This window comes from Lonchura striata, chromosome 2 (assembly GCF_046129695.1).
Source record: "Lonchura striata isolate bLonStr1 chromosome 2, bLonStr1.mat, whole genome shotgun sequence".
NCBI classification, from domain to species: Eukaryota; Metazoa; Chordata; class Aves; order Passeriformes; family Estrildidae; genus Lonchura; species Lonchura striata.
Genome location: NC_134604.1, coordinates 32410937 through 32438884, shown reverse-complemented (window position 1 = coordinate 32438884; position 27948 = coordinate 32410937). Strand labels below are relative to the sequence as shown.

Sequence of the window (27948 nt, the reverse complement as noted above, 5' to 3'; positions counted from 1 at the left end):
CGGAGCCATCGCGTCCCGGGCGGAGCCGCGGCGGCCCGGGCGGAACGGCATCACGGAGCGGCGCGTTCCGCTTCCGGCGGCCGCGGCGGTGCAGCAGGGCGGCGGCGGCGGCGCCATGAGCTTCCTCAAGCGCTTCCCGCCGCCGTCCGACGGCGTCCGCCACCAGCAGCCGGACACGGAGGCGCTGCTGGCGGGGCGCAGCCTGGGCTCCGGCACGCTGTACATCGCCGAGAGGTGCGGGGACACCGGGCCGGGAGCCCTCGGGCGCTGCCCCGGCCCTGAGGCCCCGGGATGTGGGGGAGGCCTCGGGGGCTGCGGGGCTCTGCGGGGCGTCCCGCGGCTCCGCTCGCTTTAAAGCAGGCAAGAGGCAGCGGTACCCGCTGGCTGGGGCATCCAGGGCCGGGCTGGATGGGGCTTGGAGCGACCTGGTCTAGTGGGAGGTGTCCCTGGCCAAGGCAGGGGCTTGGAACGACAGGGCTGTAAGGTTCCTCCCCACCAAACCGTTTTGTAAAACTCAGCATGGTGGAGAAATGTGCACTTGCAGCCCTGAAAGCCAGTTGTGTCCTGGGCCACAGCAAAAGCAGCGTGGCAGCTGGGCAAGAGAGGGAATTCTGCCCCACGGCTTTTGTGAGACTCCACCTGGAGCGCTCTATCCAGCACGGGAATCGCCAGCTAAAAGGACCTGGAAAGCTTGGAGCAAGCCCAGCAGACACCACACAGTTGATGAGGGGACTGGAGCACCTCTTCTGTGAAGACGGGCTGAGAAAGTTGTGTGGGGACCTCATGGCAACCTCCCAGTATCAGAATGGGCACGCGGGGAGGGCACAGAGGGGCTCTTTGACAGGAACTGTAGTGACAGGACAAGGAGGAATGGCTTCAGACTGAAAAAGAGCGCTAGATTGGTTTTTAGGAGAAAATTCCTTACTGTGAGCAGGGTGAGACCCTGGCACAGGTGGCCCAAAGAAACATTGCATGTCCCATTCTTGGAAGTGTTCAAGGCCAGGTTGGTTGTGGCTCCGAGCATCCTGGTGTACTGGAAGGTGTCCCTGCCCAAGGTAATGGATTGGAACTAGATGATCTTTCAGGTCTTTTCCAACCCAAACCATTCTATAATTAAAACCATGGCAACTCTCCTCTTTTAACAGGGGAGTAGACGGGGCTGGTTGGTTTCTGCTTTTAAGAACTACTCTGGTTCTGTGAAGTCTTTCATGTTGCATTAATCACATGGAGACTGTTTTTACCAGGCAGGAATTAGTCTAGTTATTCTGAAAGATGTTATCTGAGCTCTTTATGGTCTCCTTTCAGTTCTCCCTGCATTTTATAGCTCAGGGGGACAGCTTGATAATTAAAACCATGTAATTTTCTTTAACCATGGAAAAGTACTCATAATAGATTCTGTAACTGAAGAGCATTGTTGGAACAAAAACATAATTTAAAATGTGCACTTTTAAAAACCTCAGACTAGGAAACTTTTATGAAATGGCCATTATTGTTGGAGGAGCTTTTGCCCCATCAGAGCTTATTAATGCTGTGTTGGAGAGGAATCTCTCTGCATATTTGTTCACTGTTTTATTTAGTTTGGTTACAGCTACCAGGACTTCTGTTTGTGGGGTATCTGCTCTGAGGATGTATAATGTTGTGTTTCCTTGTAAGTTGCTTTCAGTAGACTTTAGTGTGAGGCGACTGCAGGTCTGCTAGTTTCCATGTATTTCAGTTGCACCACAGAGGTTTCACTAGAGTCTCTTGTTGGGATGAACAGAAAACACCAGTGTTTGCAGAAGTGCCATGGGAGAACAGGGTATCCAGGAGCATAATGTGGCTCTTGATCCATGTAGTGACTCTCCACCAGCAGCTGTAAACATTGAGGACTGGATAGTTGAGGCTAGGAAATAAACTCCTTGCTCCCACTGTACTAGCTTTTGCTCTCAGCCAGATTTTCTAATACCAGGAGTCTTCTGTGAGCTTTCCATTGGTTTTGTTCCACCACAAAAGCTTGTGAATGCTGAGTTTTGCACATGGTGGAGGTCTTGCTTTCTGGCACTGAGTATTTCTGTTCACTGTGTGACATCATTGATTACAGGCACCCAAATCTAGTTTGAGTTTGATTTCTCAGTATGTAGAAAGATGTTGATTGTTCTGATATGAAGGAGGCAGCATCCTGGGGGTGACAACCTGTGCTGTCCCATGCTGTGGTTAGGGATGACAGCAAAAATGGGGAAAGCAGAGGCTATAGCACATAAATTGTGACTGGAGGAATACCCATAACCTGGCTCTGCTGATCACAGAACTGGCTGTTTTCTGTCTACAGGCTATACCCACATCAGATCTATAATTCCCTAGGAATTATTATGTCACTGACTTGCCTTTCGGTGTTCTTTGTTTTCCTCTTTGGAAAACCACATTTAATAGCTTGAATTACAAATCATCTGAACCTCTGTAGTTGACTTTGGAATGCTAGATACCTGCAGGGAGAAGAAAATGGAGACGCAGGGAGGAAAATTCAGCATTTAGTGCAAATGAGATAAAGTTGTGATGGGTTTAGAGTTCTTAGCTTCACATTCTTTCAGCAAAGGTGTCTTTTACCTCAGCCATCAATTAATGCGGTTGCAAAGACCTGTTCAGGCAGGTCCAGGACCGTGTATGCCTGCAGAGTGGGCCAAGTGCCTTGTCCACAATTACTCATGTTTTGGGGGTGGTTTGCTTTTCTGCAAGCTTGAATCAGATACTGTCCTCCGTTAATTTCTAACTTTCTAAATTCCTCTTTTCCTCCCTCATTAGTCGCTTATCCTGGCTGGAAAACTCCGGAGTTGGCTTCTCCTTGGATTACCCCACTATAAGTTTGCACGCCGTCTCCAGGGACCCGAGTGCCTACCCAAGGGAGCATTTATACGTCATGGTGAACGCCAAGTTCGAAGGTAAGGAGTGTTGCTTGCTGCTCCCACACAGTCCTGGGTGACAGGATTTCCTCCTCAGTAGGAGGAAATGTTGGTTTTAAGTAATTGCTTGTATTTTCTTTTTTATTTTCCTGAAGGATAGTTACTGTAGAAGCACAGCTTAGCATTTGTTTAGAGTCACTTCTTTGCAGTTCTGCTCTCAGCTTGTGGCTTGTACACTGATGGTGCTGAGAATCAGTTCTCTGCCCTCTTACACTGTTTTAAACTATTTAGTTCCTCTGCTGGTCTCCCTTTGATTCCATCTTGAGTATGTTTTTTTCTTTATTGAATTTATGTTAATGTTGCTGCCCTTTCCAGGCTTGATGAATTCCTGCTGTTTCACAGCCAGGGAATTTTTGTTCATTTTCTCCCACAGCTTGGTTAAATACAAACAAGAAAATGCAATAGGTCATGTTACCAGACTTTAATGAATCTTTGTAGTGGCCCACAAAACCCACCTTTTTTGGCCATTCTTGCTTTGCTGTAGAGAAAGCAAGCTTTCTGTTTCATTGTTTGTATTAAGATTGTATTATATATATAGATATATAGATATTTTTCTTCTGGAAGACCTGTTAATATTTAAGTGTGTCAAAAATTGCCTTTACAATTGAAGATTAAATGTTAGATCTTGAGCAGGTGTCCTTTTCCCCTTCATGCCTACTGGTCCTCACAGCTAAAGGTTAAAATTTGGCATTTTATCTTTTTTTTTTTTTTTTTTTTTTTTTTTACTGTATCCAAAAAGTAATGACAAGACTCTGGGGAGGTGGAGGTGCTTTTAAGCTGTTAATGCATTATTTCCTTCTTTTATATTACTAATGTTCTCTGACAGTTTATCACTTCAAATAATAAGAGGATATTTGCTTATGTCTCTTGGTTCTTCTTCCTTATTTTCCTTTAACTGTAATTATTTTGAAGAAAAAAGAGCCTCATCTGAAGAAAGATGCTGTTTGTAGCTTTTAATTAATTCTGATTATGGCATTTGAAAATAATGGGTATCCTGTGAAAGCCTTTATCTAAAAACCTTAATAGACTGATATTTTGTGGGTAATTTTTGTGGTTGTATTTTTAGTATATCAACTCTGTCTACAGTAAATCTTCCACAGCAGATAAGTTTTGCTTTTCAAAGTCTAGCCCTGGCCTGCAATTTTAACTGCTGAATAGTGTTAAACCTTTCCACTTAGTTGGCTTCAGGAGTCTTCATTCGCAGTTGTGCAGGGTACATTGTGTTCTTCCTCTCAAAGTTTAGCATGTGCTCTCTGTGTATTTGTGCCTTGTCCTCACCCCTTTTTTAGAAAAAGGCACTCAGAGGTTGGCTGCATTGAAAACAAAGAGCTGGACTCAGCAGTAACAAGCTGTGCCTGTGGGTGTCAGTTGGAAAAGAACTGGGTAGCTTCTTTGGACACTTCATTTTTGGGGCAGCTGCCTGGCAGCTTCTTGGCTTCTTCATATTCTTGGTGATGCCAGTTTTGTGTGTGATGAAAACTACTCTCAATGGCACAGCCTCTTCTCCTGTAGAAAATATTTGTGCACTTCTGAGGCTGTCAGTGCAGTGTCCCCAGCCCCGAAGGGAGGAACTGCAGCCATTTCTGTGGAGTTTTTATTCACAGAAAGTAAAACACCACACTGATGCTTATTTATCAATTACATGGTGTACAGAAGTCAGAAAGCACCGCAGTTGTCATTGGTTCTGGGTGCACTTTGTATTTCTGACATCTTGCTGGCTGACTGGGAATGTTGGAAATGGAGCAGAGATCCTCTGCATATGTCAAAGTCCTCTGTGAGGGGCCACACTGGAAGCTGGTTGATTTAGTGACAATTATGTTAAGGATCCATAAAAAAATCCATATTCATGTGATCTAAAAAATGGTAACGAGGGGTTTTCAGCGTTGATGTTTTTAATAAGAATCAGGCAATTTTCCTGAAATACTTGAGTATATTGTGTGAGCAGTACAGAAATCGTTACTCCTTAAGTTACAAACAGAGAAGTTTTCACATGTTTTGCAAGTGTTGTTGAGGTGCTATGAGAGGGCCTCATATATCTATGTGGGTCTTGGAGTGTCACGGGGTTTTTTGGGAGAACAGAGTGGAGGTTTTGTGCGTCTCCTAGGTTGTTTCTGATTTGATTATGTGTGTGCTCCTGAAAGAGTAAGCAAATGTGACTCTTTTTTTTTTTTTTTTTTTTTTTTTTTTTTTTTTTTTTACAAAATAAACGTGTTTCTTCTAAATCTTTCCATTTCTTAAAGAGGAGACAAAAGAAGCTCCCATGACTGAAGGGGAGGAGGACGACAGCGAAGATGATGTCGAGCCGATTGCAGAGTTCAGATTCGTACCTAGCGACAAATCAGCCTGTAAGTGTGAATGGGAGCTGTGTTTTACTTTGAAGTCCTGCTTCTATGTAGAAGACACTTGGATGCAGAGATGTAAATACTATGATCCTCCAGTGTCCTTCTCTAGTGACTTGATTCCTGTGTGCTGGAAAGAAGAAAGCAAATTGTTCTGCCTGGCTTGAAAAATGGGACTCTTTCAAGCAGCTGCTTCTCAAGGAGAATTCCAGTGCTTTAAAATATAAACTGTTGAGTAAAAATACACAATGTGGATAATCTCACGTATATACATTTGTGGAGAATATGTATGGAAAATGTCTTTTTAATTACAAATTCAGTGATATTTGAGTCAGTTACAACTTCATTAGAAACATGCTAATACCTTGACACTACCACTGGAAAGCTGTCATCCTGTCTGGTGTGGAGCTTAGAGTTGGATTCAAGTTTTAGGAATCTGATGAATGAGATGCTGCAAGTTTTCCTACAGTAGGTAGCCACAGACATAACTGTCCAGAGATAAACCTTTATCATCAATAAAATAATGCAAAAGTGCTGTTAAGAGGCTAAAGCACACCAGGCTGGATCTCTGAAACCTGATTTGTTTCTTACATGGCTTCTGGCTTGTTGGATGATGCTTTCAAATACGAATTCAACTGTGGTTCTGCTAAAGGAGTATCCTGACTCCCTCTGATCACTTGGAGAGGGGTTTCTTGCCTGTTGCTTTGGGGTGTTGGTGGAGGTCTGTGTTCACTTGTGTTCCTGCAGTGGAAGCCATGTTCTCAGCGATGTGTGAGTGCCAGGCCCTGCACCCAGACCCAGACGATGAGGACTCGGACAACGATTACGAGGGGGATGAGTACGATGTTGAGGCCCGCGGTTGGTAACACTTGCTTCTTTTGAAATACCTGCCAGCCCCTGGATACCTGGTATCTGTCAGAATTGTTTATTAATCATCTTTCCTAAATATCCCTTTTGTCACAGGCAAAGTATAGAAATCTATAATTCTGCAGAAAACCTATAGTTTACCTATTGCAAATGACAGGAATTCAGCAAAAGCATTGTTCTGGCTCTCCAAAGCCCACAGATACAAAGAGCAGCCATTCCTCTTCCCAGTGGCTGTGCTAGTCCAGGTTCAATGCCTGTGCTGCTTTGTGGTCAGTTCACATTGCTCTGTGTATTCTTTACCTGATGTAAGCAGATTTTTAATCTGTCAGTTCATATGAGCATAATTTGCCCAGCTGCTCCCCTGTTCCTCCACCTCTGCATGTTTCTGGCTCCTAAACTTAAGTCTGCCAAATATACACTTGTTTTTGCAGAGCTAGAACAAGGTGACATCCCGAGCTTTTACACATATGAAGAGGGGTTGTCACATTTAACTGCAGAAGGCCAGGCCACGCTGGAGAGGTTAGAAGGCATGTTAGCCCAGTCTGTCAGCACCCAGTACAACATGGCTGGAGTGAGAACAGAGGACTCCATAAGGGAGTTTGAAGGTAAGATGTGCTTTTGTTTTACTAGAGAATATTCCTTCATCAGTCACACAGCCAGTGGGATTGAGGGCACCCTCAGCAAGTTTGCAAACAGCAAGCTGAGGGGTGCAGCTGACACTCCAGAAGGATGGGATGCCATCCAGAGGGTCCTGAACAAAACTGAGGAGTGGATGCATGGGAACCTCATGAGGTTCAACAAGGCCAAGTGCAAGGTGCTGGCACCTGGGCTGGAGCAACTCCCAGTATCAACACGGCTGGGAGATGAAGGGATTAAGAGCAGCCCTGCCAAAAAGGACGTGGGGGTGCTGGTGGATGCAAAGTTGGACATAACCTGGCAATGGTCACTCACAGCCCAGAATATCAGTCATATCCTGGGCTGTACCCAAATCAGCATGGCCAGCAGGGAGAGGGAGGAGAATCTGCCCCTCTGCTTCACTCTGGTGAGACCTCACCTGCAGTGCTGCATCCAGCTCTGAGGTCCTCAGCATAATAGGATATGGAACTCCTGGAGTGAGTCCAGAGGTCATTAAGATGATCAGGAGTCTGGAGCACCTCTGCTATGGAAACAGACTGAGACAGTTGGGATGTTTAGCTTGGAAAAGAGAAGGCTCTGAGGAGACCTTACTGAGGCCTTTCAGTACTTAAAAATGGGGACAGACTTTTCTGTAACATCAGTTGCTGCAGGACAAGGGGGAATGGCTTAAAATCAAAGGAGGTGAGACTCACATAGATAAAAGGAGAGATTTTTTACCATGGGGGTGGTGAGCCACTTGCCCAGGGAAGCTGTGGCTGCCCCATCCTTGGAAGTGTTCAAGACCAGGCTGGATGGGGCTTTGAGCAACCAGGTCTAGTTGGAGGTGTCCCTGCCCATGGCTGCAAGGTCCCTTCCGACCCAAACCATGCTGTGGTTCTGTGATGGGAAAGTGGTGGCTCTCCAGTTTGGCTAATCCGTGAAGCAGGACTGAGTGAGGATGCTGTGGGTGATACCTCACTGCAGAGAGTTAGGGATCACCCACATGCCTGTGGCCCTGTGGGCACCACCTAGCCTGCTGTGGATTGAGGGCTGCTCTGTCAAAGAGTGAGCACTTCAGTGTTAGGAACATTTGATTCTTCCTGGTGTAATTTCCTGGAACAGTGGTAAAGTGAAGTTGATTTAGGATTAAAAAAAATTAATCAGTCTACACCAGGGTTAGGAAGCAGTTTCTACTCTAAATTAATTGTAGTTTTTATTTGAGTTTTGATTTTGGGTTTTTTTTTTAATACCGTAAATTATAAGTTAACAGTAATCTTAACTGTTCAGGGTGTTAGAGTTCAGGGTGAGTTCTGAATCATTTAAACACTGAAACAGAATTATTTAAAAATATGTATTTTTCTGAAGGATGCTGTTTCTTAATTCTATTGATAATTCAATTGTGTATTTAAGGAGTAAAATTTTTTTTGTTTGGGGAAAACCACCTGATTTCTCAAACTATCTTTTCTGTGTGCTGTTTTCACTAGAGCAATATATTATCTGGGAGAAGAACAGGAAAGTACTTTAGTAGTATTGCTTCTCTTTTATATATAAATTGCAGTGCTTTTTATATGCCCTCATGTTTTTGAAAGATGGAAAATTATCCAGCACTTGTGGATTTCTAGAAAATAATAACTAATTTGTTCTCATCCACCGGGAGAAGTTTTTAAATCTTGTTTTGTCATTTCTTTTCAGGTTCTCTTTGTCCTGCAGTTTTGAATAAATTTATGTAAAGACAACCATAGGTGATAGGCTCATGTTTCAGCAGTGCCCTTTGTTTGAAAATTTAGTCAGGCTTCTGAATTCCAAAATTCCAGAAATTAATATAAATTGAACAGCAAGTATGTCACGTGTCTCAGAGTCATCTTCATCAGTTTTCTTTACTTTTCTAATCTTACTTGCTACAGTACTGCTGCTTGGTGTGCTGCAATTATTAACATCCACAGGGCTGTTCAGTTTCAGATGTACTTTATTTTTTTGACGTTGTAGCATAGGGCAATCTTTCTTTTCAATTATTGTTTCAGAACAGCATACAGCCTCTCCCTACTCAAATAAAGTTATTCAAAGGAATCATTACATTTCTTACACCAAAACTTTATTTAAAACATGAAATAGTTAAAATCCCGTATTTGGGTCTTCTAATAAGACAGGGTGAGATGAGGTTGTAGGAAGTGGTGACATCTGTAAATGACTGACCAGCAGTGCTGGAGCAACCCCAGACACTTGTGAGCCTATCAGCGTTTCCTTAGGCTACTTTCAGAAATTCAGTGAACGGGTTTTCTGTCCTGGCCACCTCTTGTCAGCAGAGGGCATCAGCTCTCTTTCCCGTTGTCCTAGTTTAGGGCAAATTTGGGGAAAACCCGCTGGAAGGAGCCCCCAGAAAACAAACTCCCACGGCCCCTCCCCACCCACCTGGTTCGGGAAAAAATTTTTTCTGAGAGAAGTGGAAAAGAACCTGTTTATTTAACAAACAAACACTCCCCAGCACCAAAAAAAAATTAACAACCCCAGATGACAACAAAACTCTTTCACCACTCTGAAGAGATGAACAAATCCAGAAAGTCTTTCCTGGGAGTGGTCGCCCAGGTCTGGACACTGGGGATTGCTTTGGGCACTGGGAATGGCTGCTGCAGATCACAAAGCGCAGGCTCTCGGTGTTCCTCTGTGTTTCCAGGTCCCAGTCTGGAGCGGGTTGGATGGTATTCAGGAAAAGGAAAGGAAAAAGAACAGTCCAGGGAAAGAATTGGGCTGCTTGGCTAAACTAATTAGGAAACAAAGGCAAAAGCAGAAGCAAGCACAGCAAGCAAGCAAAAGCCAGCAAGCAAAGCAAGCAAGCCCAGCAAGCAAGCAAAGCAAAACCCGCCAGCACTCACCTCTTCTAGACAGCAGACCCTGGTAGGAGGTGAACCGGCTGATAATAAGGCAAAACAAACCTTCACTTTCATAGTCAGTTCTGAAAGCACAGAACATAATATCAAACATAAACAGAACACATGATTGGAGATACAAACACCATAACATCACCCTAGGACACCCGTGAGAACGTCATCCCTGATCCGCTTGTTTACGGAGCTCTGGCTGGTTTTTTTTCAGATTCGATGGAGGTGGACATAGCGCCAGTAGTTGCTGGGCAGTTTGAAGATGCCGAAGTCGATCACTGAGGAGGACAGGTGCTGCTGTAAGTTCTTCTGACTTCTCACACCAGTGCTTTTCAGTCCTGCAGAGCCTTCCCTCTCTGTAATTTGTGTAGTGTATGTGATCATACAGGAGGTATTTCATTATATCAGGATGGTGGTGATGTAGAAGAAGGAAAAGGGAGCTGTAGTTATCACGAATGTAGAAAGATGTTTAATGATCTGTGCCAAAATGCCTGCTGGCATAAACCATTACCCTGCAGAGGCAACCTGCATGGATGTGCTTGTCTGGAAGACAGGTCAGCCTTTAAGTTGATTTAAGAATTGTCTAATCTCAAAGGCTCTTAGATGCTGATACTTGAACACATGGAGGCATCCCTGGGAAGTTACTGTCTTTAGTGTCTGTTGTTTTGCCTTTAGTGTGTAGGATTTCCCACTCTCAGGAGTGAACAGCTTAGAGACAACACCCTGCTCAAGTGGTTGTGCCAGTGTGATCCCTTGTCTTCCATCACCTGTACTTGCTTTTCTTCTCTTAGTAGCATTACAAGTTGTGCCAGTGGTCCTTGCTGCTGCTGGGAGGGAGAGGAAGAGCAGCTTTTTCTAGGACTGCCTGTAGAGATGCACAGGCACTGTGGGGTTGTGATGCCAGCTTTGCTTCAGCAGTGCTCAGTCTGTATGTGCTGCTCAAGTGCTGTGTTGTCCCAGTTCTTCTGCCTGTCCCAGAAAGGAGACTGACAGCTCTTACCTTAAAGTGAGTGTCCAACTATCCCATGTGAAATGCTGGAGAGAGCAGCTGTGGAGCAGACAGCCAAAAGCTCAGGGGAGAAAGGAGGAAAGGGACACAAAAAGGAGTGTGACACATTGAAAGAAAAGTAGGAAAGCAGTTGATATGGGATTACAGTGTCACAAAGAAAGAGGCTGCAGTCTTCCCAAGGTGGGCTGTAGTGGAAGGGTGCTGCATACTTGCAGTTCTGAAAGTCTCAGCATAGTCTTGTGTTCACTTACTGATCTCCACCATTGCCATTGTTCCTGAATTGATGCTTATTTTCTGGTGTAAGAGCTCAAACTGCTGTAGTTGCATTTCTACTCTGAGAAGGATTTTGCAGAACAGAGAGGAGTTCTTAAAAAAAATTATTTACTGGTTGTCCTGCCATTGGCTGGTTTGCCAGTTTGGTGAAGGACATGCTTAAGAATCAGAGAAAAGCCTTTAACTGTAGATCGGGTGCCTCTTAGTGAAATGGAAATTTAGACTCAGATGACTCCATCTGCAAGATTATTTTGGTCAATGGTTTATTAAAAAAAAAAATCATGCTGTTGAAAAATTCAAATTTGACTACTTTACCTATTATCCTGGTTAAAATTTAGCTGGATTAAGGAGAATTAGTAGCTGATAGCAGTTTTCTAAGAAGCCTGAAAGTGCTGATGGGAAGTGTTGTAGACTGTTCTTCTAGAAAAGGACAAAATACACCCAGTAAGAAGTAGTGTTGGTTAATGGAATTACTCTGCCTCCCATGGTACAGCATGTGGCTGTGGGAGATGAATGCTGTGAGAGTTGACTGGAGAGGATTGCCTCCTGTGCTTCTGCTTGAGCTGTTCACAGCTGAGAGGCTGATCCCTGTCAGAGCAGATCAAGTGATCTGCACATGCAGTGTCAGGTGCTGCAGTGACATCACTCCAGGTAGCAGTTTGGGATGGCCCTTTTCAGATTAACCACCAGCCCAAGTGTGTGGATGTAATCTAAGGAAGTTTAGGAATCTAGGATCTAAGGCAGCAGCAAGGAACTTAAGGTAGAAAGTGACAAGGACAGCTCTTGGAGGTCTGTGCTAATCACCCTACTCAGAGGGTGGCTTTGCCCTGCACTCTGTATATAGGGGTGGAGAGGGAGCATGCTGTGATCTTGTGGGTACTCCATGGAGCAGCTTGGCCCTTTTAACCTCCTGAACTGCAAAATGATGTACAGGAACATCTTGTTGGTGATCCCTTAGAGAGCAGCATGCTGCCCTACCTCCCAAACAATGCCCTTGTGTGATGTCATGCTGCATGCCACCCAAATGAGATGTGACAGTCTCCTGCTGAAGCTCCTGGAAGACTTGCTGGCATGTGGTGCAGGACATTTCCAGTGTTCTGCAATAAGTGGTGTTTTGTCTGTGGCATCACGAGGTTGCAGCAATTGTTCTGAAGCAACTGGTGTGTCTGCGTGTGGGTGCAGCGGGCTCTGCCAGGGCACCCTGGTGCCTGCTGTGAGCACATGCTGTCCTTAGCTGACCTGAGCTAGAGCTGCTGCCAAAGGCAAAGATGCTCAGCCCTTCTGAAAATTCATGGGCTTGTAGTAAAGTGCTGCCCTCTGACTGCAACCAACAGATAGCAACTACTCTGTGATGCTTAATAACCTTTTATTTTAATGCCAATTATGTAAACTTGGGTGTCTTGTGTCTTTCAGATTCCTCTTGTGGCACTTCCAGAATAAACTGTAAAACCGAAGGCATTGCAGTGACTATCGGGAGTTAACCTTTCTTTTAATGACCTAAGTTTAGACATCTAGGTCTGTAAATGCTTGTAGAGATGTTTAAAACAGGGTTTGACATTTGTGACCACTATGGGGTTATTTAAAAAAAACCAAAATAAACAAAAACAATAAAACCTCTTGCATCTAACACTTGAATGGGGCTAATCTGGGGTAATTTCACAGAATCACAGAACTGTTTGGGTTGGAACAGACCTTAAAGATCATCTGTTTCCAACCCCACCTGCCATGGGCATGGATGCCATTGAGTAGGTCAGTTTGCTCAGGACCCTATCCGAACCTGGCTGTGAACACTGCCAGGGATGGGGCAGCCACAGTCTCTCTGACCAAACTCTCTGGCCTTTTAAAGAAGCCTTTGTAGGAATTCTAGGACTTCAGAAATAAAACTGTAAGTAGAACAGAATTTTAGATTGTCCTAGAATTTTCCATATTTTTTTACCTGTCATTGACTCTGTGGAGTAGAAATGGGAATAGAAGTGTTACGACTAAAAGGAAATAGGGTTGGCCAAGGATTAAAAGAAAAGCTAAATTAAAATCCCCTCAAGTAACTGGCTTTACCATTTCAGTGCTATCCCTTTTATTTCCCTAAGAGCTGAGCTTGGGTGGTAGAGGAGATGGAATAAAGTCTGTAAGGTCTGGACAAAGAGAACTGTTTTGTGTCTTTGTATTAAATGTTAACATTGTTAAATAAACTTAAGATTTTTGTATCTCACAACCAGCTCACTGTTGCAGTTCTCGCTCCTTTACTTCAGCAAGCAGCTTGAGCCCTTGAGTTTCAGAACTCTCTTCTGTAACAAAAAAATCTTCAGTGAAGCCAAAGCCATTTTCATCATTTACCTGGATGTGAGGATAAAAGGGCAGAGCATTTGCAGAGTATGCCTGTGACAGAGTAGCCAGACACATCCCAAAATTAGGGACCCGGCTTTAGATTGCCAATATGTTGGTCCTGCTGGAGCTTTTCCAGTTTCATCTCTCTGCAGGGTGGTGATTTTGCCATTGGAAAATATCAGCAAATTCAGGTTGTTCCTCTCTTTCCATAGTATTGAAAGTCTGGACCAAACTTCTTCCATTTTCTTTCACTTTGAAGTTGACCTGTGATATTTTGGGGGGTTGGGGGTGACGTATTGCTGTGTTGGTATATGAACAGTTTACTGGCTCTACACTCTGCTTACACGTCAGGATGGGATTTGGTTCCAAGGTATGTGCTAATTATAACCACTCTTTGTTGAATATTCGTTAGGAATGCCAGTCAGATTAGGGATGTTGGAACAGTGCTGTGAACCACTGATGTAGCTGAATGAATGAGGTGTTCAGCTTGTGCAACAAGACATTCTACAGGAATGTCTTTACCAGCCCCTTTGTATACATACAAACTTACTCATGTGACTGTGTCCATGTTATTGTTAGGAATTCAGAGTTACAAAGGATACAGAGTTGATTTATGCACTGGAGTTTGTTGAATCTTGGCATGGTGAGATTTTGGAATAGGTAAAACTCTGGCACCATAATTGAGGCAAAAGGCTCATTGAATTCTAAGTCACCATCCACTGTTGAAGCAGACTGGTGGGGATTTTTTAGTGTGTGAAAATCTGAGTTGGAATGTGGTCTGCCTGTTGTGTTCCAAGATAAGTAGCAGCCTGTTACATACCCTGGCAGATGAGTAAAGTTAGCTCCAGGGCAGCTGGACTGTTCACAGTTCCTCTCAGCACTCTCACTACATCAGAAGGAGAATTTGTGTTGTACTAATGTGGAGCTCCAGGAGCAGACACCTTGTAATGCTTCCAGTCAAATTAATGGAGTAAGATTAATTGAGATGAGGTGGAAACAAACCTGGATGAATGCTGAAGGTAGCAATGAGAAGTGTCTTGTGTGGATTGACAAATTTTATTTTCAATAAAACTTTTTTTGTGTAAATGTTCTGGACTTCACAAACATTCATTAGCTCAAATGTAAAATACTCCTTTTTGCCTGCATCACCAAAACCAGTTAAATTCTTCAGTTCCTATCTTAAGTTTATTTTTCATTATTTCTCTACTTTTGTTATTTTACTTTTGTTTTGCATTGATTTAGTCAATTTAAGGCTTGTCTAATTCCTAGTAATTTTTAAAAAAAAATTATATTCTAGAGCCTGTAAATAGAGCAACTACTTGTTAATAACCTAGATTTGTACCAATTTCTTTTAAACTATGTTGTGCCAAAATAAACAAGGCAGACATGGAGAAGTCAGATCTGATTTGACTTCTTCACTTTATGGACTTTGCTCTTGTGGGCCATGGCAAAAATGATGTGGAAGTAGGGCCTCTAATCTAACAAATCTTGGCTGCCTGTAGGTTTGTAGATCTGTTTTCTCTTATCTATTTTTATGCTCTGAGGTTTATTTTTGATACCTTTATCCTGTGGGCTCCATGGCTTCAGAGGAGACATCAAATCATGTAGATTTTGAAAGACTTTTTCCATAAGAAATGATGTGAAAAAGTGGGGCGAAAAATTTATTAAGTATGGATCATGGAGGTTAAAGAGATAAAAAAATCAGTAAAGCAAGAACGGGAAGGTAGAAACCTCCAAAACTATCTGTTTTAGAAGCAGAACAAGGTATAAAAATACGTATTTTTTCAGAGGATCACATAGTTCCAGGATCAGTGTGCTGGTGTATGGTCCTTGCTATGGAGTTTTAACAAGGCAAATTTTCCTTTGGTAGATCTGTTCCCACGACAGTTGAAGAACTGCTGAATGATAACCCAGCAGTTCTAGCTCTCTTCAGCGTATTATTAGCAGGCTAATTTTTTTATTATTAATAATATATATAATATTAATAATACAGGGTCATGGATGGGACTCGTGTATGTAAAGCACATTCATATAATTGATTTAATTTTGCAATATAATATTACAGGTACCTTGGAAAAATAAAACAAGAAAAGATTTTATTGCAACAAGGGAGAAATTACATGGAAATATTTACTTCCCAAACTCTTGCAAAAAAGATAGCTAACAATAGTAGCTGTTAAAGACTTCATCAGTTTACTGTGAAAACCGCCCTATCCGATTCCTTTACTCTTAAAATATGGTGTGTAGGGTGACTTGGATGATGAGGCGAGGGACATAATACTGAGATCTTTGTAGAATTTGTTAACCATATCTCCTTTCAAACCAAGTAACCATAAAAATAAAAACTGAATTTACTCTTGAATTTGAGAAATACATTTTGGCATGTTTAAATATTAAGCTGCAGCCAGAAGAAGAAACCTCGTGCTATAAAACAGAACTTCAGAGGGTAGTACCCATCAGTGGTGTTTGCCTCAGCTGAGGCTGTAAAGGGCATGCTTGTGTATGTAGCTTTCCTGCAGTTTTTATCTCTGTTACTTACTCTCCTGCATTGCAGATTCATTTGTTTTTTAAAGAAGTTGGTAAGAGCTACATAAAATCAAGGACAAATTGAGTATTACATGATTCATCCCTATATACTGTGTCTATGTGAAGAGGCAGCAGTAATTGCTGCTAAAAGTCGAGGATTTTGCCTAAAATACCATTTGATGTGTGTGTCTGCAGGATTTTATGGTGTTTTATTACTGCTTTTTCAAACCAAGGTAAATATTCAACAGTCTGCATTGGAACAGGATGTGACAGAGCCTTCCTGGAAGGAAATGAGGGGTTACTTACCTGCACTCAGGTATTAAAATTATTATTAAAAGAATGTTGGTCATACAGGCTTTTAATTTTGGTGTAGGGTGTCTCTAGAACAGAACTGCGGAAACTTTTCTAGGGAGTAGTGTAGCCTTTCTTCCTCTCAGAGGTAGGTATATGGCAAGTAGGAATATGATGAGGTCAGTATAAGAAATCTTCAGCTCTCTTTTTGCAGGTGCCTTCAATGGGAAGAAATCCCATAAAATCAAACCTTGAAAGGATGGGGTATTTCTCTAAAATCAGTTTTGCATGCTAATAAAGGTCAGCAAATGGCACTTATGGCTAAAGTGACAAATTTGTGTTTTACAAGTCCTTTGCATTCATATGGCTTAACTGAAAATGGTGGCAGATATTCCCAAAATCCCAATTGCATTTACAAAATAATTATTTGAATACAAAATGGTAAGTCAAATATTTCAAACATGAAATCTGAAAATACAGCATAAAGATGGCACAGAAGTCTGTCAACAGTTCTCTGAAAGCTTTTATGTCTGCAGATGTTGAAAATATTTTTTAATGTAGTGCTCCGAAATTTCTGGATTTGATGTCTCAAGATTTCCGAGGAAAGATTTCATCCCATATAAAAGCCACAAGTATTGTACCTGAAATGAGAAGTTACAGAAAGGACCTTTATTTAAATGAGTTTGAGAAGGACACAGTACTGCTATGGAAAATGAACATTCCATTCACATATTTGAATCTCTTAACGCAGTACAGCAGGACCTTTTGGAAAGGAAGCTTCAACAGGCCACGCAACTGCACCCTGTGAGATAATCTTATTTTTCCTAGTGCAATTAATACTTTAATCTGTGTAAACTAAGCCAAAGGCAGAGAGTTTGGGTGAATCCAACACCTTCCTGTTCCTGGTCAGGGCTGCTTTCTTTGTGGCTGGATGTGTAAATGATTGAACGAGCAGCTTAACCTCCATCCCTCACCTGAGTTTGTTAGCTGTGCCTGTTTAGATAACCACATTGTTTTTAGGTGCTGCCAGGTGGCTATGGGATGGTGAGTGTTTTTTTGAAGATCATTCTGATTAAGGGTTTATTCTGAAGCTGAAAAAATGGTAGTTAGAGATAGTGTACAAATCTCATAAAGAAACTTCTATCTCAAGTTGGAAGGGACCCATAAGGATCACCGAGTCCAAAGGGCATCCAGATAGTTTATTTCCTGCAGTTAAAAAAAGTCAGTTCATTCTTTCAGAGATGAAGAGGATCCTGCTTGAGGGTGTTCCCCACACATAAGCTTGTATTTATGAAACCTCTCAGATCACAAAAAAGCTTATTAAAAGGAATTCTGTTTAGTCCAGTCTGCCACTTAGTGCAGGACTTTGCCTATGCTGGATGGGTCAGTGAGACTTTCCCTGCCTGAGTACCAAAAACCTCCATGCTGGAGACTGTAGCATTTGTTCAGGAAAATAATTTCAGTGTTGCTTCTGAATGTTTTCCTGGAGTCTAAGCTGAACTTCCCATGCCCCAGTCTGTGGCCTTGCTGTTACCTGTTGCCAAAAAGAATGGTTAATCTCTGTTGTCCTTGTAACTACTCTTGAAATAATGCTTGAGTGTCCTTAAAGCATGCTTTCATCTTATTTTTGCAGTCTAAACAAGTCTGGTTCCCTCAGCCTGCCCCCTTAGATCAGGTGCTCTAAGCACTTAATTGTTTCTGTGGTCCTCCACTGCCTGGATCTTGTTTTTTGACACATTGCTCTTGAACTGGGGGACTCCACCCACGGTCCAGATGTCACCTCACAGGCATTGACTAGAAGGAGGCAGTAATTACACCAGCATACTCTGTATGATACTGGCCACCAGCCAGGTGTCAGCCCATTGATTATGACAGTTTGAGGCCAATGGTTTAGCCAACCTTTATTCCATCTAACAGTCTTTTTGTGTGACCCCACTTTGAACCAAGAACGCTGTGGGAGGTGGTCTCAAAAACCTTACTGAAGTGAAGGTACAGTGCATCCCTGCTGCTTTGTCATTCCCAATGCAATGCATCACAGAAGGCCACCAAGCTGGTCAAGCATGGATTACCCTCACTAAGTCTGTGCTGACTGTTCCTGTGTTTGTGTTGTCTACATGGCTGGAAATAGATTCCAAGACTAAATACTTCACCATCTTCCCACTGGCTGAAGTGAGACCAACTAGCTTATAGTTCCCTGGCTTCCCTCTCCTCCTTAAAAGTAGATGTAGTATTAGCACATTTCCCATGGCAGGAACCTCCTCCAACTGCTGTAACGTCTCACAAATTAAGGACAATTCCAACATTGGCCAACTCTACCTTAATTTCTTGGTGAATCCCACTAGAGTCAATGGATTCACAATCACACATGTTCCTATTTATTGTTCCCTATTTATTGCTTCCTTTCCAAAACCTTACTGATTTACACAGAGGTTTGGGAGCAAATTTTGCTTGGGAAGACTGAGTGGTACCTCAGCCTTTTCTGTGCCACCCCTCACTAGGTTGTCTCCCCCATCCACCGATGGATCTGCATTTTCTCTGGACTTGTTTTGTCATTAGTATATTTGTAACTCTGCATGTCCCTTCTCTTAGTTCCAGTTAAGCTCTAACCTTCCTGTCTTTGTTTCCAAGTGCCTTTTCAAAGCTCTTATACTCCTCCTTTGCTGTCTTGCCCAGTTACAACTTCTTGCATGTTCTCCTTTGTTGTAGGGAAGCTCTTTGTCTAGCCAGCAAGGAGAGGCTTTTTGTACAAATTCCCAGTCTAACACTATGGGACAGATTCCTTCTGCACATCTAAATCTATAACTGAGCTCTCATGAGCTTTTTCTAAAAATCACTTTTTCCCATTTATAGCAGTTTCCAAGGGAATTACTACTAACTTAGCAATTCCCTAAATAAGCAGAATTTTGTTTTGAAGTCCAAAGTCTGGACAGCTCTGCTATTTACCTTCCCAGTCTTCTTCTGCACCCTGAACTCTGGTGAGAACTACAACCCAAGTGGCCATATTCAAAACCCATTCTTCTCTGTAGGTAGGTCAAGTTCAGCATTACCACTCACTGGCCCGTTAGGATTTTAATTTGACATAATTACTGACAGTTTTTAGGAACTTCATGGATTGCATCCACTCACTGCATGAGAGTTTTTGCTGTCAGATGATGTCTGTGGGGCTGAAAACCCCTATGAGGACCAGAATCTGGGAATAGGAGTAGTTTGTTTCCCAGTTGTTTGTTGAAAACCTCCTTTGCTTCCAAGGCCCCGAGATACTGAACACTTCACTAGACACAGATTTGGAATTCTTGTTTCTTTGCTTAAGTGTTCTGAGCTTGCTGGCAGCCCCTTCTCTGAGCAGAAAGGTCAAAGTCTCACCTTGCCTTCTCCCTTGCTTACCTCCTCCATTTACATCAACTGCTAAGTGAACTGGATGGTCTTTAATGTCCCTCATTCAACAATACAATTCTATGATAGGCTAACCTGTCCAGGGAAGAGCATTTTATTTTATTGACCTCACAACTATCTTGTCACCAGCATTTCTATTCAAAGCTACCATCTCGCTGGTACTGAAAGAGCAGCATTAGCTCAGTCCCCATCATTACTGATGGTATAATCATGCCTGGACAACTAACATGAATTCCTCTGGCAGTAAAACAGAAACCATCTTTGTTCCACTGGTACTTACTGAGTCTGCCTTCAGAGTGCAGAACTTAGGCCTGCCTGTGTTAAGTTATTAACACTTGCTGGTATCTATGTTTATTGCAGGAATCCAGAGTTTAATGCTGCTGGAGAATCACCTTCACCAGAACATAGGTGAAGCCATTTTGAAAAATGAGTAATTAACTACAGTTTCAAGATTAAATTCCTGAAAGACCATAAGCCACTAGTAGATTTTTTTTATCCTAAAAGAAAACTTCCATTTCATCCTTGTCTTGTGAAAGTGATAACCAATCTTCCTCTTCTTCCAAGTGTCCTTTGCTTACAGCCAGATCAGGATTCAGTTGAATTCTGAATGCTCTCCATATCCTTGCCACAGCCATAAATGAGAATATATTGCACTTTCCAGTGGCAATTTTAAGTTTCATGATATGTTAGTCTAGGGTTCTACTGTGAGGCAAGACCCAAAAAAACCCTTCTGAAAGAATTTCCAAAAGTAAGAACAAAGTAATTTAACCATCTGAGAGGCTGATGCTGGAAGAAGACATCAGATCAGCATATCATTGTGGCTTTGCCAGTTTCTAGGAAGTCTGAAACAGCATTTCTGCTGACAAATGGATTCTGAAAGTAATTTTTACAATTGAATTTAAAATATCCCTTCCCTCATCATCTACTTTTGTGATTCTGTTTAGAGGTTCTTTCTACAAGTATTTATCATCATAATAGGTAATTTTCTTATTTTCAAAAAGTGTCAGAAAAAATTAACTTCGTGTTAACATTTGTAGATCTGCACTCCTGTATTCATCAATTCAGTTTTCAAATACAGCAATCTCCTACTTGTACCTCAGACACTACATTTGTTTTGAACTGTAGATTTATAATGAAACAACCTCACTCTGTAATGAGACATTTTACCACCAATAGATTGCTCAGTCCTTCAGGTGATCCACAGACCTGAGATCTGTCACTAAATGTTGGCTACAGTAGTGACACTGCAAGAAGTGATTGTCTTGAGTATTCACATCTTTACAACTGCTCAGTCTAGAGGAGTTCCTCATAAATCAAGAGACAGCATTCAGTGTATTTTGTGTGTATATTCTAGATGTTAACTAATGATAAACAACTGTTTATGAATTTTCCTAGAAAGGTAACATTGCACCCTAACCACATTCTAAGTTCCTCAAGTCATGAGTCCATTTCGGTTAACAACTGTTGATTTTCTCACGTCAAAAATCACCTGGAGGTTTGCTGCAAAGCTGTTCTGCAGGACACATATTGGCATGTAAGTAGAACATGGGGTTTCAGAATGCCTCCTGTTACTTTAAATCACTTGCCAAAAGATTAAATCTCATATCCTTACAACCTGGGAAATCTTTAAATGGTTATGAGGTTGAAATCAGTTAATGAAAGCTAAAGCTGAATTGTGAGAGATATTATCTGGTCTGTCAGGAGCCGAGCAATACTGATCAGCTTTGCCTATGACATTTCATTAATTACTCACTGAACAGTTAACAAGCTTACTGTATTGTTCAGTCATCCTGTTTAGAGATCTAATTCAACAAGATTATATTAAAGTGAATTTTAGTTAGGTTTAAACTTCTGTCTTTGTTTTTGGCTGACTGAGAGTGAAGGCAAATAGAACATGCACAGACATGAACTCAAGAAAAAGAAGTTTTTGGTCATAACAGGATCCCTTTCCAGTGTGTCCTGTGTATATTTTACATCCTGTTCTGCCTTCATCACTGTTGTACCTTCTAATAGGATTAACAGTCATGAAAGAATTTGGGATTAGCAGACTGCTGCCTTACATACCCTAAGCAGAAAGCTCAAGATTTGTAGAGACCAACTGTAAACAAACAACAGCATGAAGTATCACATGGAACATTTTCATCTGCACACAGCTAGAAGTCAAAATCAATAGCTTCCAAATTAAAACCATAAGTTAGGAAAAACATAGCTGCTAACACTTCTTATTCTTAAACTTAAGAGCAGACTGTGTGCAACAGTGGCTAGGAGAAAAACACAGAATGAGAACTGCAAAGTTTAGACACTATGGGGATAAAAAAATGGTAATTGAGAAAGCATATTTAAGGCACTTGTTCCAATACCTGTGGGTAGGTTTTTTTAAAATATGTATCATCCCCATGTTTTTGTAAACTGTCACAGAACAAAACTGTGACAGTTTTGTCACAGACAGACACTGTGTGGTAACCAGTATGTTTCTCTTTTTGAAGTTAATTAGGCTGATACATACTTTCAGTCAAGGACCACATGATCTTTAAAGGTCCTTCCCAATCCAAATAATTCTATAATTCACTAAATAGTGCTGCAGGCACTCTACATAGAGCATTAAAAAACATTAAAAATACACAGCCTGCATTTGCAAAATGAAACTACAATTCTGATGATTTCAACACATACATTATAATTTACTTTTGGATTGATTTAGTGCAAAAGTCAAACATTCTCAAATAAAGAAAACTTAATTCTTGATTTATGAACCATATATTAAATAACACTTTCTTAAACGCATGAAGTATTACGAACTTACCTAAGCATGGTGCTAGCCAATATACTAGTGAGTAACTCAAAAATTTGCCATAGAAACAATCTGCATGTAATGAAAAAGCCAGTGCTGGGTTAAATATTGCTCCTGTGAGATTTCCACCTGTAATAAGATGTAAACAGCATGAAATCAAACCATCCTTTTAGATATTTACTTTAAATTCAAATGCACCATACTACAAGAAATCTACACCCTGCATTAAAATGAATTAGCAGAAACAGTTTGAACAGGTAAAACTCTTCTGGAGTTACTCACTTGATGACTCAATAAACAGTTTAACTGTTTTCTCAAAGGTTTTAAAACATGTGAAGGGTAAGCTATAACTTCCTTTATCTCTTTCTAGCAAATAATCATTAAAGAGACACGTCTAGCTAATGTTGAATGTTTCTATTGATAAAACTCGAAGCTATTTCTGTATCATGATTTTAAAGGAGACAGAAATTACATAAGCCATTACATTATAGCCTTGTGTCACATGAAACACATATGCAAGATGAAAGAAAAAACTGTCAAGTAGTGTTCTTACTAAGCTGACCTCTAGACTTTCTTATAAGAATGCCAGTATTATTTTATCAATGTATAGAATGTTAGGATTGTCACATGGTATATGAACTGTGGGAAAACTCTATATGTTGTTCAAAGAAAATAGAAGCACGTGCCACTCCACTCTCTTGTAGAAGGAAGCCAAGCATCTTTCCTTGCCTGTGATTTCAGATGTAAATGAAGTTGCCTAAACATTTTCTAAATAACAAGATCCAAACACATTACACTGGGGACTAAACTATAATTATACTGCAGATGAACCTGGAGCTGCATGTGTTTAATTCTGACATATGTTGTTCCTCTCATTGCAATTCTGCAGAAAAAGCATTACTCAGCTGAATTACCTGCATTCCTGTACTGTTAGCTACTAACCACCCCATACCTGTTTTATCTATTAACCTACTACCATAAAATATTCTATAGTTGCATCTGTATAATTCCTTACAGTTTATTCTTGACTTCTCCCTAAATAAACTTGTATGAGCTTTGAACTTACCCTTTGTACAAATACCCTGCTGCTGTAATCCTCATTTGCTATGACTGTGCAATCATGTATCCAAAGTTTCAGTAAGGTCTTTGTCATTCTCTTCTTCTGTATTTCTCTATTGTTATTATCTTCTCTTTCTATTATTATTATATTCTCTTATTACTTTTTTTACTATTAATACAGTTCAGGAAAATTTTAATTTTTTTTTTACTACTTAGTTTACTGTGGTTTTACACTTGTTCTCAAGAACAAGTCAGATTTACTGTGCAGTCTGTTTTTCTGCACACTGACATATTAGCAATGTCCATGGTTGCCAGGAAGCCCAGCTACCATAATTTACTTTGCTTTAATCTGTTTATGACTCCACTGCTTCTGCTGTTATGTCCACAAACATACAGTTGAAAGCAGAATTTCACTTTCAGGATGCAGCTGATGAACATTAAGCATTAGACAGAGTCTTAACTGCTATATTTCTTCAATATTGAATAACTACTGGAATATCAACCATAGACCAGGGGCATCACTGTAATCTTACTTAAAATTATTCATTTAGCACCTCAGTCTGTGTACCAGAAAATAAATTATTTTATGGCAGAAGAAGTGTAATCTCTTTGATGGGGTGGTGCATAAAAACTTTAAAAGGGGAAGTAATGCAACACAGTGCATGAGAAAGTAATTTTACCTTTTTGCCTTTATTAAAGGCCAAAATTAGAAAGAAACTCAGAATTAAAAATGTGTCATCTGTACCTTGATACATTAGGTTCAGAAAAATTGAACCAATTTCATATGATTCTGACCTAACTGTAATGTTGCCTGTAAATGAAAAAGCCTTCAAAAGGTGGGTTTTTTTAACCTCTGAATAAGTACTTTCCCAAAGAAATGACACAAAAATATTCTTTACCGTCTTGTATACGGTCTGCATCCTTAGCTAATGAATCATTATTAAGGGTAATATGTAAAGACATAATCTTTTCTTTTTGTCTGTATTTAGTAGAAAAAAAGAGTGAAGCAATATTGAAGCTTCTGTGTACAGTATGTACTACTATAAATATTTGGTTTGTGTAGGACTAAATGTAAAAAAAAAAAATCCTAATATTTTTAAATACAAAAAAGTATAAGAAAAACTAAAGTAACAGCTTGTAATTTTGAAACAACTGTATAACCTGATGTTCTTTGTTGGAGTATGGTGCATGGCAGACCTATAAACAGTCAACTAAGAGGTGGAGATTTCCTGAGAAAGATCCAGCCCAGCTAAATTACGCATCTGTCTGTCTTCACAGCCTGCAGATGAGAACCCACCCTGCTGGAGGCCACTATTTGTGACACCTGGTTTGTAAGTGGCTCTCCCTGCTGCATGTAAGCAGCAGAGCTGGGACATGGCTAGGGCTATGCCATGACATCCACAGGATATGTGGGATATGTGCAGCAGGCATTGTCCACGGCCACTTACCAGGCTCCTCGTTACCACCCCACCCATGACAGGATCTGAAAACCTGTATATTTTTATAGTAGACAAGTGGACTGTAGTTTAAAAGAAATGCAAAGAAACATGACCAGGTAGCACAGGGTGTTGTGCACATGATGCAAAGAATGCCTGAGGTTTCCTAGAAGTGCATGCAGATAGATTGCACCGGGGAGTCCCAACAAGCTCAAGTTTATGGCACAGAAGGGCACTTAGTACACCCAGCCTTCGTGTAGAATACTTAGCCTTCTCCTGGTAGGAAAGACAGGAAGCTGGCCAATGACACTGGGAGTGAATTCTTTGTATGAATTAGCTAAAATAAAGGCTGTGTGACACGTATTATTTTATATGACTGTTTGCTAAGCAGGAGAAGAATGTTAGGAATCAAGAATCCAGATTTCTATGCTTGTAGAAGAGGGAGGAGGATATTTGGCTACACTTCCACCAAGCAGAACTCAGAAATATATTTAATGTCCTCAAATGCACTGACAACTTGCTTCTGCTTTTAGAAAGTAGTTCAAATTGCTAAGTTAATTCTCAAAACTCCCCAGTGACTTTTATCTTATAGGTATTAGCTAATTTCAGCTAAAGATAATGAGTAAAGATTTTTACATTACTACATCTGAAAATGTGACTGTACACTGTTCTGGATGCTATTATGTTAAATAGCAGTAATACAGCTAAGCCTTTAGGACAAGGCATCAATGACATCCTGGATGTTTGCAGGCAAGAGAAGTCATCTCGCCCTCTCTCAAAGGGATTTGGTAATTCCCTAGATGACTTTTTCTGTGATGGGGGCAGTAGCAACAGCAAGAGTTCTGTAATCATCTCTTTCACTTCTCTAAGCTACACAATCTCCTTGCCAGGAGGAGAAGGACTCCCAGCAGGGCAATCCTCAAGTGACCTAACAACTCTTGTCACTTCGGTGGGGACAAGAGGGAACATCAACAGTCAGAAGAAGGAAGTTCAGACTGACTCCCCTCACCTCTCCATTCCCATTTGGCCAGAGGGGATGCACAGGTGACACTCTGAGAAGCTGAGGTGACAATCAGGTAGTGAAAGGCAGGGATATGGACACACATAGCATTACAGACAAGGGAGGCTCTAATAAAACAAGCACCTATTTTTTGCCTCTTTTTTTTTGCATTTGGTCTCATGAGGCATTATTTCTGTATGCATTCCACAAAAAACTATTCCCACTTCTGAATTAAGGAAGTAGTTAAACAAACTGCACTGATATAAATTATGCATTATTTAAATGCAGACCTTCTGTATTACCTACCGGTCTGTACCCTGCTCTTGCACAATCAGCACTTTCTCCTGATGCAGCCAGCGGTGCTCTCCCAATGTCACTTAGTAATCAAAGCACATAGTATGAAATCTCTCATGCTGTATAAATAGTCGGATTATGAAACAGTCCTTCACTGAGATATTTTAACACTTAACCATATGTACTTGCAGACCTGACATCACTTTAACTGCATAACTCATTTCATCCTTAACCCCATACCTGCCTGGAATGCAACCAGGCAAACTTTATATAAATGCCAAATGAACTTTGCATATGTAGGACGATACAAAGAGAAACCATCAAGGAAAGTGTAATTTAAGAAAAAGCATTTTGCATCTTAACCCTTCTAAGAAAACAGTAAGAACCCCTTCCGTTACAAGTTTATTGCAGGGACAGAAGAAGGAAAAAGTAAAAAGGCTAACCTGCATACACGAGCATGGTGACGAGAAGAGCAATTAAATGGACTCTGTATTTGGGATTAACGCTTTCGGCTCGCAGGACGGCCAGCTGGAAAACGACAGAAAAGAGCAGTTCTATGCAGAACGCCTGCATCTCTGTAGTCTGCATGGGGCTGCTGCAGCCCTGCGAGAGCGCTCCAAGATGTGTCTCTGCCATCTCCAGACTCCAGATAAAGTGCATGAACACTCTGGCGAGCACCGCAGCCACGAACTGAGCGGCGATCTTGAGTCCCCCCATGCCGAGCGACGTGCCGCCGCCCCACATGGGCTGCAGGGTCCCGCAGGGATTGCATGTGCTGCCGGCGAGGGTCAGGCCGTGCAGCACGGTGAAGCCGTAGGTGAGCGTGAGGGCGGTGTGCGGCTTCGGCTCCACGTCGCCCAGCAGGCTGAGCTCGTTGGTGCAGGCGCAAATCTGGAAGGTGCTGAACATCTCCAGGAGGAAAGCGAAGAGGAGCGGGCGGGAGCGCAGCCGGCGCCGGGCCAGCCTCCGGCACAGCCCCACGCTCACCACGACGCCGGACATCAGCAGCAGGGAGCTGCCGAGCCCACCGACAGCCATGCCCGAGCGTCACGGGCCCGAGCGCTGCGGGGAGAGAGCGAGCACGAGAGGGAGGCGAAATGCCTTGGAAGCAGGAACCAGCTTCTGCCGGCACCTGCCAGGAGCCTGACTCACCCTCGCCCGGCGGAGCAAAGGGCAGGGGTGAGCGCAGGGGGATCCCGCTTCCTGCAGGGCACGGGTAGGACAGGGCAGCTCTCTCCCAGCGGTGGAAAAGCCCGGGCAGGGGAGCGGGGGCAAGGCGGCTCTGCTGCCCCCTCAGCCCCTCCGCCGCGGGACGGACGGGCTCCCTTGTCCCCTCAGCCTGGCGGACAGGGAGCGGAGGGAGGGCCTCGGCTCCCGGCCGCGGGGGAGCGGGAGCGGAGCCGGTTTCCCCGGCGGGGTCGGCGTTGCGGCGAGCCCGCGGCCGCGGGAGCGGCTCCAGCCCAGCGCGGAGCCGGGCACGGGCTCGGCCGCGCCGCCCCTCGGCGGGCGCTGCGCAGCGCGCATGCGGCGGGGCGCGCGGGGCGCTGAGGGAGCGGCCGCGGCGGGCGGGGAGCGCGGCCCGGGGATCGCCCCTCGCCCCGCGGGGATCGCCCCTCGCCCGGCGGGGATCGCCCCTCGCCCGGCCGGGATCGCCCCTCGCCCCGCGGGGATCGCCCCTCGCCCGGCGGGGATCGCCCCTCGCCCGGCGGGGATCGCCCCTCGCCCGGCGGGGATCGCCCCTCGCCCGGCCGGGATCGCCCCTCGCCCCGCGGGGATCGCCCCTCGCCCCGCGGGGATCGCCCCTCGCCCCGCGGGGATCGCCCCTCGCCCGGCCGGGATCGCCGCTCGCCCCGCGGGGATCGCCCCTCGCCCGGCCGGGATCGCCGCTCTCCCCGCGGGGATCGCCCCTCGCCCCGCG

General features: G+C 42.9%; 2 protein-coding genes across 2 annotated transcripts; one reads left to right on the top strand and one right to left on the bottom strand.

Annotated features, from left to right (window-relative positions):
* Positions 1-32: 32 nt before the first annotated feature.
* CLNS1A (chloride nucleotide-sensitive channel 1A) lies at positions 33-13130 on the top strand. Its single transcript, XM_021533972.3, has 7 exons — positions 33-234; positions 2779-2915; positions 5177-5281; positions 6023-6133; positions 6574-6747; positions 9848-9932; positions 12329-13130. The coding sequence occupies exons 1-6, from the start codon at positions 116-118 to the stop codon at positions 9913-9915; spliced, it is 714 nt and encodes a 237-aa protein (XP_021389647.1). The 5' UTR covers positions 33-115; the 3' UTR covers positions 9916-9932; positions 12329-13130.
* Positions 13131-14277: 1147 nt separating this feature from the next.
* On the bottom strand, positions 14278-27164 carry AQP11 (aquaporin 11). Its single transcript, XM_021533970.3, has 3 exons — positions 26474-27164; positions 22254-22370; positions 14278-16698 (listed from the first exon to the last, which is right to left on the bottom strand). Exons 1-3 carry the CDS (start codon positions 27066-27068, stop codon positions 16646-16648), a joined length of 765 nt encoding a protein of 254 aa, XP_021389645.1. The 5' UTR covers positions 27069-27164; the 3' UTR covers positions 14278-16645.
* Positions 27165-27948: the final 784 nt, after the last annotated feature.